The 18,164-nt window shown below is 41.0% G+C and overlaps 1 protein-coding gene across 3 annotated transcripts in view; it reads left to right on the top strand.

Moving 5' to 3' along the window:
- The window catches only part of LOC122563035 (suppressor of tumorigenicity 7 protein homolog), a 167,422-nt gene that overhangs the window by 100,401 nt on the left and 48,857 nt on the right, over positions 1-18,164 (top strand). For all 3 annotated transcript variants that reach the window (XM_043716363.2, XM_087973441.1, XM_087973440.1), the window contains exon 11: positions 9,202-9,304. In XM_043716363.2, coding sequence (XP_043572298.1) covers positions 9,202-9,304 — 103 coding nt within the window. The remainder of the gene's footprint in view (positions 1-9,201; positions 9,305-18,164) is intronic.

The following is an 18,164-nucleotide window of genomic DNA, read 5'->3' on the forward strand; positions in this document are numbered from 1 at the left end:
TGGAATTTCCCACCTGTCTGCAGTTCAGCGTCTCTTATCTTTTAACATGTTCCTTAAAATTACTTTTGTGACTGACCATTTGTTCATTTGTCCTAACAACTCCTTATGTGCCTCAGTTTCAGAATGCATTTTACAGTCACGTTATGATAGCAAATGAGATGTTTGCTACTCTAATGCTGTCTGAATATAATGTTGCTACTGTTGGGACTTGGAATTTTAAGAATAAAGTAGCCTACCTTGTTTTGGAAAAAGTTCAAATGAAGACCATTTGTAGGAGTGAACACCATCAAAATTGGAAAAAGCAAATGAGAACTCGGTGTCTGCAGGACATTATCCTGAGAGTTCTGGATTATACGTCCAGTGTCATAACCACTGTACTATCCACACCCTGAGGAACCTCAAAAATATTGAAAGTGCTTCACAGCCAAGTACCTGCTTTTTGAAGTTATTGTATTGCTTCCTGTAAGGAAAAAGTAATCCACTTGTGCACAGCAAGGTCCCACGAACTGCAATTAGAAATTGACTAGAGTATCTATGCTCACTGAGATTGGTTGAGGCACCCAGGACATTTTATTGTTGTGGTATCTTTTACACCCACTCAAAGATTTAGCTGGTGATAGCAAGTTTTGTAGCTCAGGTTGAAGTTTTGGATGTAGGTTTGCTCGCTGAGCTGAAAGGTTCATTTCCAGACGTTTCGCTATCTTACTAGGTAACATCTTCTGTGGGCCTCATGCGAAGCAATGCTGAAAAATTCCTGCTTTCTATTTATATGTTTGGGTTTCTTTGGGGTGGTGATGTTATTTCCTGTGGTGAAGTCACTTCCTGCTCCTTTTCTCAGGGGGTGGTAGATGGGGTCTAACCCGATGTTTGTTGATAGAGTTCCGGTTGGAATGCCATGCTTCTAGGAATTCTTGTGTGTGTCTATGTTTGGCTTGTCCTAGGATGGATGTATTGTCCCAGTCGAAGTAGTGTCCTTCCTCCTCCGTATGTGAGGATACTAGTGAGATTCTAGACCGTTTAGCTGCTGCCTTGTTTTAATGTTTTGTCCAACATCACTCACACTATTGCACTGTAGGGTCAGGCTTGATTAAATGCTTGCATTTCTGAAGTACTACTCGAATCCACTTCTGATTTGAGATATGATTGCTACCAATCAGTCACAGCTAATATTCTTGATGATAGGAAAAGATAAATTATTAAACAATTTAGCTGTGGGAGAACTTGCTTTGTGACTTTAGTCTACCTCGAGAGAAAAATTGCCACCTGGAGATGGTGATCCTGTGGAATTCTCTGCCATAAAATGGTTGGGGCTAAAACATTAAATGTTTTCAGGATGATGTTAGATATGGTTCTTAAGGTAAGAAGAATAAAAGGGTATGGGGGAGAAAGCATGAGCAGGTTACTAAGTTGGATGATCGCCATGATCATATTAAATGGCAGGACAGGCTCAAAAGAGCTGAAATGCCGACTTCTCTTCCTAGTTCCTATGTTTGTGTTTCTCAGGATGCTCAAAATGTGCCCAACAGGCCCCCCCCATGTTCACCAAAGAACTTGTAGCCAGGTAATCTGTGTTCTGTGTGTGAGGGATGAATAATGGCTTAGGCACCAGGGACACTTCTGATGTTTGAAATAATGCAGGAAGAGCTTTTTTCGGTCCACCTTGGAGCAGACAGACATTGGTTCATTGTTCTCTCTAAAAGCTGACATGTCCAACAATGTGAAGTGCTGTCATTCATCCATGTGAGCATAGTTGGAGGCAGTGGATACACAATTTAGAGTATTGTGTAGGGTGGGTGCTCAGTTCAAAAGGAAAAATGCAGGCACCCATATACATCTGTGCACCTGTAAGTTCAAACAAGGACTTGATCTCCAATCTCTGCGCTCTGTGACAATGAAAGGCAAACTAAAGAAACATGCAGAGTATTGGTAGGTGGTACTGCGGTGCATCTTTGAAACTGGGTTTTATGTGGATAGTACATTTTTACACGTGGTGACCACTCCTCTTCTCATCATCTTTATTCCACTGTGTGGGCTTCTGACTTCTGCGTGCAGAATTCAGTGTATTGGCATGCTGATTGGTATGCACTGGACCTCTGAAAAGCTGTGCAACCATTGATCAGCTTGCAGCTTCAGGAAGGGCTGCCATGGGAGGAACAAAGGGAGGTAGGTAGGTGATCAGGAAAGCCTTACAGTTCATCTCACTTGACAGCCGTTTTTCTGCATTAGAAAGCAATGAGAGTGATGGTTCATGCACTGAAAGGAGCAGAAGTGTAGTGGTCGAACACTTAATGAGGAGGTCAGACAGGTGTTTCTGGTGCCCCAGAAATGACTCTGTGGGGTCAGGGCCACGGATGTCACTGGCCACAGGGTCCTCTGAACTGGAATGATGATCACCGATTGTGATTCACACTGGTACCTACGGCATTGGGTAGAATCCTGTGACAAGAATTTAGATAAATAGATAGCTCATTGAAAAAAAGGATCTCTGAATGCATCGTGATGAGTGTAGAAATAGGTGGGTTGAGCAGATGAATACGAGGCTAAAGAATTGATGAAGGTGGGATGGCTTTACATTCCTGGGTTGCTGGGTCCATTTTGGGAAAGATGGAATCAAGGCATCATCATCATCTCCGGTCCCTCGCAGACAATGATGCCTCTCTTCCACTCTCAGGGTGAGTCCATAGGTCACTGTCTGATCTAAAGCTTCTGCAGACTCTGCTACACATGGGGCAGAAGGTGGTCGCCTGGAGGATTGGGTTGGTGTGCCAACGGATTCCTTGTGCTGTTTTCTCCTGGCTTCCACTTTTTCCTGATAGCAGGTCTTGAGGTACTCTATGCTTTCTCAGATGCTTTCTCAGATGCTGTTCCTCCACTTTAGACCGTCTTGGGCCAGTGATTCCCAGATGTCAGTAGGAATGCTGCACTTCACCAGTGAGGCCTTGAGGATATTCCTGAAGTATTTCCTCTGTTCACCTGGCACTTACCTGGTGTTTCGAAGCTGGGCGTAAAGTGTCTTCTTGGGGAGTCTCATGTCGGTCATGGGGACACTGTGCCTTGGCCATTGCAGATGATCAAGGAGGGGGGGTCAGTGCTTCAGTGCTGGGGATGTTGATCTGGTCGATGACGTGGGTGTTGGTGCATTTGTTTTCCCAGCATCTTGTGCAGTCAGCATTGGTGATACTGCTCCAGTACCTTGAGGTATCTACACAAGGGAGCTCGGCACAGTTGGATGACAGTTTAGTGCGTGTCATCTTGCAGATGAATTGAGGATGTTGTTTAATGCATTGGGATATGACAGTATAACTACCATTGAGGTATGGTTAAGCGAGGGTCAGGAATTGCAGCTTGGTGTTCTGGGCTATGCAATCTTCAAGTGCAGTGGGAAGGGGTGTAAAAGAGGAGATGACCAACGAGCCAATTACAACCGTAAGATGGGATGATATCCTAGCAGACTTCTCAATTAAGCCCGTATGAGCAGAACTTAAAAATAAAAAAAAAGGGGGCAGTAACATTGGGAATGTACTATTGACTGCCAAACTGTCAGAAGCAGACAGAAGGGGAAGTTTGTTGGCTAACTGAGGATTTCAATTTCCTGAATATTAATTATGATAGACAAAAGCGGGAAAGGCTTAGACGAAGCAGTATTCTTAATATATCCAGGAGAGCTTTTTAAGACAGCACATGTGATATTGTACAAGAGGTAGACAAAGTTAGCAATCACGCAACATCAGGTTATAGTCCAACAGGTTTATTTGGCCAAATAAACCTGTTGGACTATAACCTGGTGCTGCGTGATTGTTAACTTTGTCCAACCCAGTCCAACACCGGCACCTCCAAATACAAGAAATGGGGCAGTGCTGGACCTAATACTAGAGAAAATAACTGAGCAAGTAGTAGAAGTGTTACGAGGAGAACATTTCAGTCATTGAGACTGGGTTATATTATTAGTTACTTGTAGTCATGGAAAAGGACATACCAGAAAGAGAGGTTCTGATTAATTGTGATTTGATTCTATCCGACAACATTCTTTCTAATAACTTACCCACTACTGAGGTTAGACTGGTCTGTAATTTCCCTTTTTAAATAATGTGACGATGTTAGCAGTCCTCTGGCAGATCACCTGTGGCTAGAGAAGATTTGAAAATTACTGCTATAGCTTCTGATACCACCACCTTTGCCTCTCTCAACAGCCTAGGAAACATCTTATTCAAGTTTGCAGATTTATCCACTTTCAAGTCCTCTTTATTATCTCTTAATGTTAATTTATTCTAATATTTCACAGTCCTTCTCCCTGAAACATTTGAGGGTATTTTAATTCATTTTAATATGAAATGCATAGGTGATTTATGATATTAAATTTTGTTCATTCTGATACGTACTGGCTCAGAAACGAACAAAGCTTTTTGAACTGATAAGAATTATTTTTGAATGGTTTATTCTGCTGATCTTGTGGAGTGTTGCAAATTAGTCACAACATGAATAGTCCAAATGGCCTAAGACTTGAGTGCGTTTATAATTTGAGTCTTTCCCTGCATGTATTCATCTCTCCTTATTAACATGTCATTTTATTCCTTAATAAAAAGAGGAAATGTTGGAGAAGCTCGGCAGGTCTGGCAGTATCTGTGGAAGCGAAACAGAATTCATGTTTTGGCACCAAAGACTATTCCGTATACCTCATACTCCATGTGCCAGTGTTCTCACTGGGCATCAGAATTTATTTTCTCCATGAAGATGATTGCTAGAAAGTGGAACAAGATTTAGTGACTAATTTTTAAATGTTTTATCTTTTACTGCCATGCAGAAACTCTGGACTGAAATGTTGACTTTCTGTGTTGTAAACTTGCAGTGATCCTATAGTTCCTTGCCATGCGACTTCCTTTTGTAGTCTAGATTAGAGTGGGGCTGGAAAAGCACAGCAGGTCAGGCAGCATCTGAGGAGCAGGAAAATTGACGTTTTCGGCAAAAGTCATTCCTGATGAAAAGCTGGAATAATAATAAACAGGGCATAAACAGTGTTTTGCATGTTATACTATTACTCACTAGTCAAAAGCAACATAACTTTAATCAAAGAAGCACCACAGGCAATTTACAACAATGGTGTAGACTTAGGGATATGTGTTACAGACAATAGTGTTCAATGTATTACTGAGTTGACTTCTGTGGCAAAACCATGAAGACGGCACTTATATATTTGATTTATACATCCTTGATGTTGGAAGAAAAAGGAGTTCTGAATCAAGGATTCAATAGGGTGTATACAGAATAAAACTTCTTCCAGCGAAATCAAGAATCCAGAGAACATAATAAAATTAGAGCAGTTCAGAAATATGATCAAGAACCCTTTTCCAAACAATAGGGGGGAAGAAGTGTTCCTTCTCCCACTCCCCTGCAGATAAAACAATGGATCCTGGGTTGGAACAGCGATTGTTGGGTCGATGGGGGAAACTGAGGTATTGTTGGACCTTTCAAAACTAAGGGCGTTACGTTTTTAGTAAGGATTTAAAGACATGGAGGCAAGGGACTGCATGGCTTCTGTTTCAACCTACTATTTTAATTCATATTTACTGATCCAATCTTTTAAAACCTCTCTATACGTTATGTATTGTAATGTCTGCCACTGGTTTCATACAAATTATTCTGTGTATGTTATCTGACGGATACTGGAAGAATTAACATAGGAATATAAAATTGAGAAACCATTTACCCTGTCTGAGTTTCAGAATGCAAATGTTAACTGTGCAGTGTAAATGGCTTGGAGCCAGTTCAAGGCTGATGCACATTCCTGGCCTTCAAATGCTGGTTATAAATAACTGGAGCTCACTTTCTCAGTTTCTGACCTCAGCTGAATGCTCTGGATAGTTTGGAGTATCTTAAGCTACCTATATTTTCCATATTATTATAACACTGTTAATGATGGTACAGATGGTCATATGACAACAATAATTTCCATTTATATAGCACCTTTAATTCAAAAAGGCATAGTTCAAACAATGTGGCATCAGTGGCCAGTCCAGCATTTATTGCCCATCCCTAATTGTCATTGAGAAGCACTGCTGCTCTCCTTTGGATGTACATGCATGTGTAATATTGTTGGAAGTGGTGTGGGGGATGTTCCAGAATTGATATCTGGTGACTCTTTTTGAAGAAATGGCAGTGTCGTTCTGGTAGTGACTTTCCCATCTGTGTAGCTGGCTCAGCTGTGTACTTTGCACAGGACCCTTTGAATGCTTGATGAGTAATCTAGTGTAATGGGAGGAGTGAAAACAAAAGAAGAATAAAGAACAATTAAGTCAGAGATGTGAAAGACAATGTCCTGCTTTGTGACAGTAAGTTACTATCTGTCAGATTTGGACAATGTTCAAAATCACTTAGGTTCAACTCTCTTATTGAGTCCCTAGTTAAATTATTGCTGTGTAATTTCATTCCAGGCATCCATTACCTTTGTGACCTGTCCAAATTCCACCATTTTACATGTCACACAAAAGCCAGTAGCCATGCAGGAACATTTAGGATGCGATGACTGAAATTATGATCAAAATGATGAAACATACTTTGAAGGGAAAGAGAGAACTTGTCTTTTATCCATTGTGGGTGTCGTTATCTTGCCAACATTTTTTTTTGCCCCTCCCTAGTTGTCCTTGGTGGTGAGCTGCCATCTTGAGCCATTGCAGTTCATGTGGTGTAGGTACACCCACCGTGCTAATGGGCAGGAAGTTACAGGATTGTTGATTTGTTCCCTAGTCAGGGTGGTGTGTGATTTGGGCGGGAACCTGCAGGTTGAATTCCTATGTAGCTGTTGCCCTTGGCCTTCTGACTGGTAGAGGTAATTTGCTGAGAAAATGCTGTTCATTGCCTTGAGGGTTCACACTGCCACTGCATCACTAGTGGAGGAAGTGAGTGTTGAAGATAGTGTATTGGTGTCAGTCATGTGGGCTGCATTTTTTTGAATGCTGTTGGACTTCTTGGGTACTGTTGAAACGTTGTTCATTCAGGCAAGTGGAGAGTATTCCATCATTCTTCTGACTTGTGCCTTGTGGATGGTGGGCAATGGTTAGCCAGTTAAGAGGTCCTCCTAATTCTTAGCCTCTTGATTTCCTGTTGTTATATTTATATGACTCGTCAAGTTCTGCTTCTGATCAATGCAAAGCCCCCAGAATATCAATAACTTATGCTTTTGAGAATGGTAATGCTATTTAATGTCAAGGGACAAGGATTAGTTTTCCTGTTTTTGGAGATTGTCATTAGTCTGCATTTGTGTCCCATGACTGTTTGTTTTGTTGCCACTGATCAGTTCAAGCCTGAATATTATCCAGGTCTTGCTATGTTTGGACGTATAATGTTTCAGTATCTGAAGGTAAATGAATGCTGCTGAACATAGTAGCATATAAGGCTCTGGAGGAGATGGTGCCTGTGCAAGCTGGACTGTGTGTATTTGAACATATATTCCCCCCCCCCCCCCCCCCCATCCGTCCTGTGCCACAGTGCTAGGCTCAATGCCAGAGACCTTTATAACAAAGTCTTTGAAGCAGCTGAAGATGTTTTTACCTCAGACACTCCCCTGAGGAGCTCTTGTGATGATGTGCTTTGACTGAGATGATTGCAAAAATCCAAGGTCCTAGATTGGGTGATGAGGTGAATTAGAACTGAATGAAATACCACTGAGCCTGTGACAATGGAGATAATCAATAATTGCAGTGATTTGGCCAACACCAAAAACACCATTCGAAAACAATTTCTGATAACCATCTCGTACGTGGCCCTTGTGGCAGAATTGGTCTTTTGTGTCAATGCCTGTAGAGACCAATACACGAATGTAACATTAAATCTGTCCCATCTCAAATAAATTTATTGCATTATCTTCAGAGTAACTAGGGTGATTGATGAACACTCCTTCACTAGTCTTACCCATATCCAAAGAACAATTAACATTACAGGAGAAGACTTTAATCAGCAATCTTAGCAAATATCTGTGGGAAAGATTTTATGAAGGCCAAGGAAACCCAGCAAAACAAGATATGGAACATTGAAAGTGTTTTGTGCGACACTATGCAGTGCTGTGATTTGCGACATTGTGATGAAGCTGTTATGTCAATTTGACATCAGCAAGAACAGCTATTTGTTAGTCAATATTGTGTTTCCTTGTGTTCTCTCCTGCTTCCTCTTTTTCAAGTGTTAACTTCTGTTTTTAATATAAGATTCTTTCTCTTGGTGCAATGAGATGTTGTGCAATTACACTCTCCAACTTAATGGCATGAGGCCTTGGTTTTAGGCTTACTCTTGTCTGCACATCTGTTGAAGTGATAATAGACTTGCATTCGGTTTTATAATGGAGAAAACGGGCCATTTGGCCCACAGGTTTATGTTGATTAGATTAGATTCCCTACAGTGTAGAAACAGGACTTTTTCGCCCAGCAAGTCCACACTGACCCTCCTGAAGAGTAACCCACGCAGACCCATTTCCCTCTGTCTAATGCACTGAATACACGGGCAATTTAGCATGGCCAATTCACCTGACGTGCACATCTTTAGACTGAGCAAACCCACACAGACATGGGGAGTATGTGCAAACTCCACACAGAGGGTGAGGCTGGAATCGAACCTGAGTTCCTGGCGCTGTGAGGCAGCAGTGCTAACCACTGAGCCACTGTGGCACCTTTTGTTATGCTGCACATGATCCTCTTTCTACTATACATCATCTAATTCTATAGCAATACTTTTATTTCTTTCTACCCTGTACTGACCTTGGGTTCCCTTAAATTCATTTCTGTTATTCGTCTTAACATGTGGCATCGTGTTCACAATTGTCCTTTGTATATGAAATTTCTTTTAAATTCTGTTGGGTTTATCAATGGCAATATTTTATTTATGTTTTCTGATATTGTGAAGAGGAGTCATTTTTGACTTAAAGCATTAACTGTTTCTGTCTCCACAGATGCTGCTATACCTGCTGAGTATTTCCAATGCTTTATTTGTAGTCTCTGATTTTAGTAGCAACCTCGTCCTTCAGACTTTGAAGACATTGGTTCATTGCTCAGCCTTTTCTTTTCTAAAGAGAATTACCCCAACCTGTTCAGTCATGGACATGGGAAGGGAGAGAAATATTCATTTATGAGGGCGGCATTTTGAGTTGTACAACCTTGGTCACCATCAAGAGGAGTGGCCTTTCCCTTAAAGTTCTTATTTGTTTTTGCCTGAATGTAGGTTCTCCCCAGAGGCAGCCTCCCGGCGAGGGCTCAGTACAGCAGAAATGAATGCTGTGGAAGCAATACACAGAGCAGTAGAGTTCAATCCACATGTGCCAAAGGTAAGTGTCTCAAATGTAGTTGGTTCAAATTTAAATTATTTGATTTTATAGCACCCTCACATCCAGAGCATTGTGGGCTCAAGATCATTTCTAGAGATATGAGTGCAGTTTTAACTGCGGTGGGAGTGCAGCATTGTAGAGGTACTATTTGTGTAACTGAGACATGAAATTTTAGCCCTGTCTGCCTATTGAGATTTGCTTAAAAAAAAAAATCCTATGGTACAGTCAGAAAAAAAACTCTTTCACTGTCAAGATCATTACACATCAGTTGGTGGGTTACATTGTCTCCTCCTACCATCTTAAACATCAGTGCTGGGAAAAACTGGACCAAAAGTCAAATAACGCTACCTCTAACCTCCACAGTGTATGCACTCCTTTCCTGATAAATTGGCTTGTGAATAAAAAATGGATTGATCAAAAAATTTGGATTAAACAATCTGCATAACATAACACGAAGGGATGTGGTGTTAAGAAGTTTAAATATCAGATTATTTGACTTTTAAAAAATGATGCCAAGAATGACGGATATCCAGAAGAGATTATATGGTTGTAATATAATCTCTGAATTTAGTGATGTATTAAATTGTGCAACTTCATGAGATTACTGTCATCTTTAATCATTTGCATTTGCCATAGTTTGTTCTCTGTGTTAGTAGACAGGTACTCAAGGATTAAAGAGCTGGAGTCCCAATGAGAGAAAGGGATAATTTTACATTTTCCATTGGATAGTCCCAAGTTCAAATCCTGTATTAGACAGATAGTTGAATTCAGCTATCCTTTTTATGTGGTATATGTTGGTTTATGCACAAATTGTGAGAGTGGAGCACAATAGTGCCAACTGGGGTGAAGGAGGAATCGTCCTCTTTGTCATATACTGCTGAAGGATAGCCTAGAAATGGGAGTCAAACTTGGAGAGACAATAAATTGACAAGTAGAATTAACGTAAAATAAATGAAGAATGCTGCTGGAACTGAAATTGCAGAAGAAACTCCGGTAGTCTGGTAAGCTCTATGGAAAGAAAACAGAGTTAATATTTTGAGTCCAATGACCCATCTTCAGTAATATTGACAGTAGGCTCTGAGTGTGTACTTTCTGGCAAAATACAGCTACCACATGACGTAAATGCTCCAGTGTAGTGGCTCCTTGTGTTTCTTTGATTTCTTGTTGCTATTGGCTGTCAGATTCTTAGTGTGGATTGGGTAATTTTGATCCATGTAGCTACTTGGTTACCTGGGGGAATTAATTGCAATCCAGACAAAACACGAGCGCATGGAAAAACTTTATCAATGAAGACCTGATAATATATAATCATCACCAGTCTCGTAACATCCTTCTGTACTGTATTACTTTATATGCACATTTAAAAACAAACTGCTTGTCTAAGTATGTTCACACAAATAATAGAGGTAGGCTGGAACTTCCCCAAAAAACCAGAGAGGGTGGGGAAAAAGCTGCCTACCAGAAATCTAGCAAAGGTTTTAAACAAAAAGGAATTAGTGTCAGTATGTGGAGTTCAGATGAGACATGATCAAATTAAATAAGGGAAAAGACAAGTGTTGAATGATATACACTTACTTTGACTTGCCTAAGTAATACATTAGTTTGACAGCTTAACAACAAGTTTGTGTAGTTTATAAGAATGGTCACTGGGTGAAGAGTTGGTCACATGAGGATCCGTTCAGGACTATGGGTCCATATTTGATTGAGTTCAAAGGATGAGGGGGGGGGGTCTTTTAATGAAAACGTACAGAATTCTGAGAGGCCAGGATAGGGTGGACATAGAGGTAAAAACCTGCTGTGCTTTTCCAGCATCACTCTAATCTAGACTAGGGTGGACATAGAGAAGATGTTTCCACTAATAGGAGAGACCAGAACCTGAGGCCATAACCTCCGTGTGAAGGGACAACCCTTTAATGAAATGAGGAAGAATTTCTTCAGCTAGAGGGTGGTTAAACCTGTGGAACTCATTGCCAAAGAGGGCTGTGGAGGCCAAGTCATTGAGCACATTTAAGACAGAGGTAGATGGATTCTTGATTGGTAAACAGATCAAAATTTACAGGAAGGAGGCAGGAGAATGGTTTTGAGAAACATATCCGCCATGATCAAATGGTGGAGCAGACTGGATAAGCTGGCTGAATCTTGCTCCTGTATTATAAATGTGGATACAAATTAACATAGAGGTACAACAATAAAGAGAGAGAGTTTACTGATTTACTTGCAGGCTTGGTTCCAATTATCCCCTTTGCAACAAAACCCACTTCACTCGAAGACCACACATGCTGTTTTCCTATATGTCCAGGCCAACATTACTCCCTCAATCAATATCACTGATACTGGTTATATGATCACTATCATGTTGCTGATTGTGGGATCTTGCGGTGTGAAAATTAGCTGTTGCATTTCCTATATTGCAAGAAAGCTTACACTTCAAAATGGGTTGTAGAGTGCTATTGTATGTGCTGAGGTTGAAGGCACTTTGGAAATGCAAGTCTCTTTCTGTAGAAGGTGAATATTCTCATTCATTCTTTGACTTTTTGACTGTTAGGAGTTTTTATTACTTTATTTTGTATAAACTTTGAATACTCGCAAAAACATTTTTGTCAGCGTTCACAATATCTTATTCCACATTATTGGTAAAGCTCTGACCAATGTATTTCAATTAAACTGACATTTACGGTCACTGCCTATGCTTTCCAGACTATTTGGCTTTATCATCTTTCTCTGTTTTTCCTATTCCCTCTGGGGTTTATTATGCAATAATGGACAAATGAAATTTCACAATTGAAAAATCCACAAAATGCAAATCAAATCATTAGCTGATATGGTGCTACCCCTTTAACAGACCCTGTTGATAGTAACAAACATTGCTGCTGTTTTGAATTGCGAAGCTGACTGACTTAGAAAATTATTCAGTGCAGGTATTTCAGCAATAACGTTAAGTGTGTGTGGTGTGCACCCAGGGAAACTGGATGAGCTGACACCTCAACTGTTTCTCTCGGTGGTTCATGCAGGCATTGTGCTTCATTTTCAATCATGCCTGTGCATAGTTTAAAACCTGATGCCTTAAGGAAAGAACAGGGTGTTTTTAACTGAGGCTTTCACCTCCAAGAACAATACGTCCTGTAAGAGAAGATTAAAATGAAGAATCATGTAATTGTTGACCAAAGTTGTCATCTGCTAAATTCAAACTGGAATGTCAATCTCTTTTTAATTTTAGGAGGACCAGGTTTAAACTGAAATGACATTTTGAACTGAAACAGTGGTCCTGGTTTTGTGGACTCTGTGGCAAAATTGAGACAGAATGCTAAATCCTAATTTTCGGTCAAGTTCCAGCTTATTCATTCTCTGGCTTTTACCAAATTGAGAGGAAATATTAAAATGAATTTTTGAACACTTTTTTCAATAATTAAAATGAAAGTATGGGAATAAAATATGGAACTTTTGACACTGAATTCCCTGCCTAAACTCCTCCTCCTCCTCATAAAAGCAAAATGTTTCAGATTTCCAGCATCTGCAGTAATCAGAATGCTGGAGAAACTCAGCAGGTCCAGCAGATTCTGTGGCTCTGTTGCTGTCTCTCTACAGATGCTGTCAGACCTGATTATTTTCTCCAGCATTCTCTGTGGTTCCTCCTCCTTTTGTGAAATCATTTTCAAGAATGCACCTGTACGACGAAATCTTTAGTCATCCCTCCCAATACCCCTTTGACTGAGTGTCCATCTTTGTAAGAATACATCTCTGTGAAACACAGTAAAGTTTTTTTTAATATTCATAGTGCTGCATAAGTGTAATTTTAGATTATACACTATGACAGCCCAGATTCAAAATTGGCTAAGGCTTAAAACAAAGTAGTAGGGAACATTTGGTCTGTAGACTAAAGGAAAGAATCTAGTTTTGGGGTACCAGCCATGGCATTGAGGTACTTTGTTGTTCCTAACGGAGTCTTAACAAGACGAAGACTTTGATTTGTTTGTTGCATAATAGCAATCGGGTACAAGTTAACATCAGTGAACTAATCATAGTTACTAAGACTATGAGGAGACCTATGGAGAAAGGTCTTCATTCCAATAATTTATCAGATTAGCCCTCACTTCCACTAAAACTTGTGTGACATTATCAAATTGAATGGAACGTAATGCAACATTAACCCCTTCAGAATCATTACTTCACACAACAGAGAGTATATTGTGGGTTCTCCCGGGGATGGCATTTCAAAATTTGACAAAACTGGGAATTGTAGTGAACAATGAGAATAATAAAAGATTTCAGGAGGTCACAAACACTGGTGAAATGGGTGATGGAATTTGCACTGAATGACATTGCATTAAAATTTTGGAAAAAGGTTGAAATGAAAGTCAGTGGAAAAAAGCTCAGATAAACTAAAACATGACTTTGATAGATTTCTACATTCCAGTCACAACCAGATCAGGAAATCCAGTGCCTCAAATACTGCCCCATTCCCTGATTACTGCAAGCTGTGCCTTCAACGAGATTTTTCAAATTTAAAGATATTTGTTGATCTGATAAGTAATTTTAGAAAGCATGTGTTTCCTGGCGTGCAAACATGTTTAGACCATTTGTAAGAACATGAAACAACTTGTAGCTTTATTGATTGCTTGCTATGTTGTCCAGTTCACTTGTGGTTTAAATATAGTGTCACATGGGAATCCATGTGCTTTTGTTCCTTATTATAATTCAAATAACCAAGCATTGCAAATTGATTAAATTCAAACTTGAAAGCTGATAAACATTTAATGGTACAGATATGAATCATTTATCAAGTGTAAAAACATTTTAAACAATACAGAAATAACATTCTCTGGCTTTACACTGGAATAATATTGGTGGAAATATTCTGCCTTCTGTCATTTGTGACATTGACTTTTGAATCCACATGATCCAATTTTAGGAGTAGGAATTTGGGTGATTGTCATTGAACGGACAGTGGTTGACATATTCATTGTCCTTGGGGAAACTGGATGTAAGAGCGGACCTTGTATCTTTTCCATTTCTGTTATCCTCCATATTAGAACACAGAACATAGAAAAGTATAGCACAGAACAGGCCCTTCGGCCCACTATGTTGTGCTGAGGGTTAATCCTAACATAAAATAACCTAACCTATGCGCCCCTCAATTCGCTGTTGTCCATGTGCATGTCCAGCAGTCATTTAAATGTCCCTAATGACTCTGTTTCCACCACCACTGCTGGCAACGCATTCCATGCGTTCACAACTCTCTGCGTAAAGAACCTATCTCTGTTTTCTCCTCCATACCTTCCTCCTATCACCTTAAAACTATGACTTCTTGTGGCAGTCAGTCCTGCCTTGGAGAAAAGTCTGTGGCTATCGGCTCTATCCATGCCTCTCATTACCTTGTACACCTCGATCAGGCCACCTCTTTTCTTCCTCCTCTCCAGAGAGAAAAGTCTGATCTTAGTCAACCTCTCTTCATAAGGGAAGCCCTCCAGTCCACGCAGCATCCTGGTAAACCTTCTTTGCACCCTCTCCAAAATTTCTGCATCTTTCCTATAATAGGGTGATCAGAACTGGACACAATATTCTAAGTGTGGTCTCACTTTTGTAGAGCTGCAGCAAAACCTCGCAGCTCTTAAACTCGATCCCCCGTTAATGAAAGTCAAGACACCATATGCTTTCTAAACAACCCTATCCACTTGGGTGACAACTTTGAGGCATCTGTGTACTTGAACACCAAGATCCCTCTGTTCCACCACACTGCATTTATCCAGATTGAACTCCATCTGCTATTTCTCAGCCCAGCTCTGCATCCTGTCAATGTCGCCCTGCAGCCTGCAATAGCCCTTGATACTATCAGCGGTACCTCTAACCTTTTGTGGTAAACTTACTAACCCACCCCTCAACCTCCTCATCCAAGTCATTCATAAAACCTACAAAGAGCAAAGGCCCAAGAACAGAACCTTGCGGGACACCACTGACCTCCAGGCAGAATACTTTCCATCTACAACCATTCTACCTTCTGTCAGCCAGTCAGTTCTGAATCCAGAGAGCCAAACCTCCCTGTATCCCATATCTCCTGACTTTATGAATGAGCCTACCATGGGGAACCTTATCAAATGCCTTGCTGAAGTCCATATACACCACATCCACTGCTCGACCTTAGTTGACCTGTCCTTGTCACTTCCTCAAAGAACTGAATAAGATTTGTGAGGCATGACCTGCCCCTCACAAGCCATGTTGACTGTTTTAAACAGTATGTTTTACCAAATAGTCATAAATCCTATCCCTCAGAATATTTTCCAAAACCTTGCTGACCACAAATGTAAGGTTGACTGGTCTGTAATTGCTAGAGATTTCCTTATTATCCTTCTTTGAGGAAGTGAGGACTGCAGATGCTGGAGATCAGAGCTTAAAAATGTATTGCTGGAAAAGCGCAGCAGGTCAGGCAGCATCAAAGGAACAGGAGAATCAACGTTTCGGGCATAAGATTAAGCATGCCCGAAATGTTGATTCTCCTGTTCCTTTGATGTTGCCTGACCTGCTGCGCTTTTCCAGCAACACCTTTTTCAGCTTATTATCCTTCTTACAAAGAGGAACAATATGTACCTCCCTCCCATCCTCTGGTACAACTCCCTTGGAGAGTGAGGAAGCAAAGATCTTCACCAGTGGTTTAGCAATCTCCTTTCTCACTTCCCAGAGCAACTTAGGATAAATCTGTTCTGGCCCTGTGGCCTCATCAGTCTTAATGTTTGCCAAAATTTCCAGCACATCAACTTCCTTAATCTTGATCTGTTCAAGCCTTTTCTCTGCTCCTCAAAGTTCTCTAATCACAGCAAGGTCCCTTTCCTGAATGAAAACCGAAGCAAAAGGTCTCATTTCGGGCTTCCTGTATCTGCTCAGACTCCACACACAAGTTCCCTATGCTATCCCTGATCAGCCTTACCTTCTCCCTGCTCAATCTTTTATTCCTCACATATGAGTAAAATGCCTTTGGGTTCTCCCTAATTCTTCCTGCCAAGCCCTTTTCGAGCTCCCTCCTTGCTCTCCTCAGTCCATTTTTGAGCTCCTTTCTAGTAAGCCTGTAATCCTTTAAAGCTGTGCTGGATCCTTGCTTTCACCACCTTACGTAAGCTGCCTTCCTCCTTTTGATGAGAAGCTCCTCTGTTCTCATCATCCAAGGCTCCTTAATGTTACCCCTTGCTTATCTCTGAGGAACAAATTTAAGCATCATTCACAACATCTACTCCTTAAACAGTTTCCCCCCCTCGCCCCCGCCCTCCTGTGCCACAGTGCTAGGCTCAATGCCAGAGACCTGATAACTATGGCTTCCCTAGATAGGCTGTTCCCACCAGCAGTTTCCAAAACGGTATACTTATTGCTGAGGAGAACGGCCATAAGGGATCCCTGCTCTGACCGTCGGTTCCCTTTCCTCCCCTGACTGTGTAACCCAGCTGTCCTTATCCTGTGTCTGAGGAGTGACCACCTCCCTGTACATCCTCTCAATTTCTCCCTCAGCCTCCCAGATAATGCGCAGTTCATCCAACTCCAGTTCCCTAACTCAGGTTTTTAAGGAGTTGGAATTGGGTGCACTTCCCACGGATGTGGCCAGCGGAGACATGTGAAGTGTCTCTCGCCTGCTACATTCTGCAGGAGGGACATGCAACTGTCCTATCAGCCATAACCCACTACTCTGAAAGCCCACACAAGACTGAACAACGAAAAGAAAAAAAGAAAACCTGAACTTATCGAGTTTACAGACTCTTTAAGGTTAGAGGAGGTGGATGGGAGGGAGACCCTATGGTTTAGATCTCACCCACTTAAAAAAAAAATCACTTACTTCTTGGCAGTCCTTGGTTTTGTCCATCCTCTTTCCTTGCCGCTCTTTTTTTTGGGTGATATGCCTCATTGTTACATACATTCCAATTATGCATTTATAGCAGCATGGATTGATTTCTCTGTTTGGTGTGGTGTGTTTAGATTTCTTAGTCTACCATATCTGTAAGTGTCTCAGATTGCCCTAGTTTGACAGTTGGCACTTTAAAGCACGTGCGTGTTGTCTCTCTCTCTCTCTCTCTCTCTCTCTCTCTCTCTCTCTCTCGTGCACAATTAGCGAAACTAGGAAGAAAGGCAAGGTGTCGTGTTCAGGACCATTTGGCACCTGAGGTGGAAATATTGAATGATCCCACTAATGGAGGTTATGACTGGTTCCGTTATGACTGTTTTCACTTCCCTGGCTATCACTTACAAACTTAATGATGCAGTTTCAACCTGTCTCTTTGTGGTTATAAACTTCTTGATGAACTTTAGTCCTGGTAACATCCTTGTAAATTTTTTTTGCACCCTCTCCAATTTAATAATAGCCTTCCGATAGTAGGGTGACCAGAACTGTACATAGTACTGCAGAAGAAGCCTCATCAATGTCCTGTACAACCTCGCCATGATTTCCCAACTCCTTTACTCAATGATCTGAGCAATGGAGGAAGCATGCCAAATGCCTCTTTCGCACCCTGTCTATTTGTGATGTAACTTACAAGGAACTATGCACCTGTTGGACAATACTGCACACAGCCCTCCCATTAATTGTGTAAGTCCTTCTATGGTTTGTCTTGCCCAAATGTAACATCAGGCATTCATCTGAATTAAACTTTGTCTGCCACTTCTCAGCCCATTGGCTCAATTCATCAAGATCCCTTTGTAAATCTTAGACAACCTTTTGTACTGTCTACCACAAATTTTAATGTCATCTGCAAACTTATTAACCATGCTTTCTATATTCTCACCCAATCGTTTATTTAAATGACAAACTCACTGCACTGTTTAGAATCAAAGGTCTGATGCTTTCACCTGATTTCATTTTCCAGTTTCCCCTTGTGAAACTGGTGAA

Source organism: Chiloscyllium plagiosum, unplaced genomic scaffold (assembly GCF_037043375.1).
Source record: "Chiloscyllium plagiosum isolate Xiang-an unplaced genomic scaffold, Cpla_swu_hap1 HiC_scaffold_26, whole genome shotgun sequence".
Taxonomy (NCBI): domain Eukaryota; kingdom Metazoa; phylum Chordata; class Chondrichthyes; order Orectolobiformes; family Hemiscylliidae; genus Chiloscyllium; species Chiloscyllium plagiosum.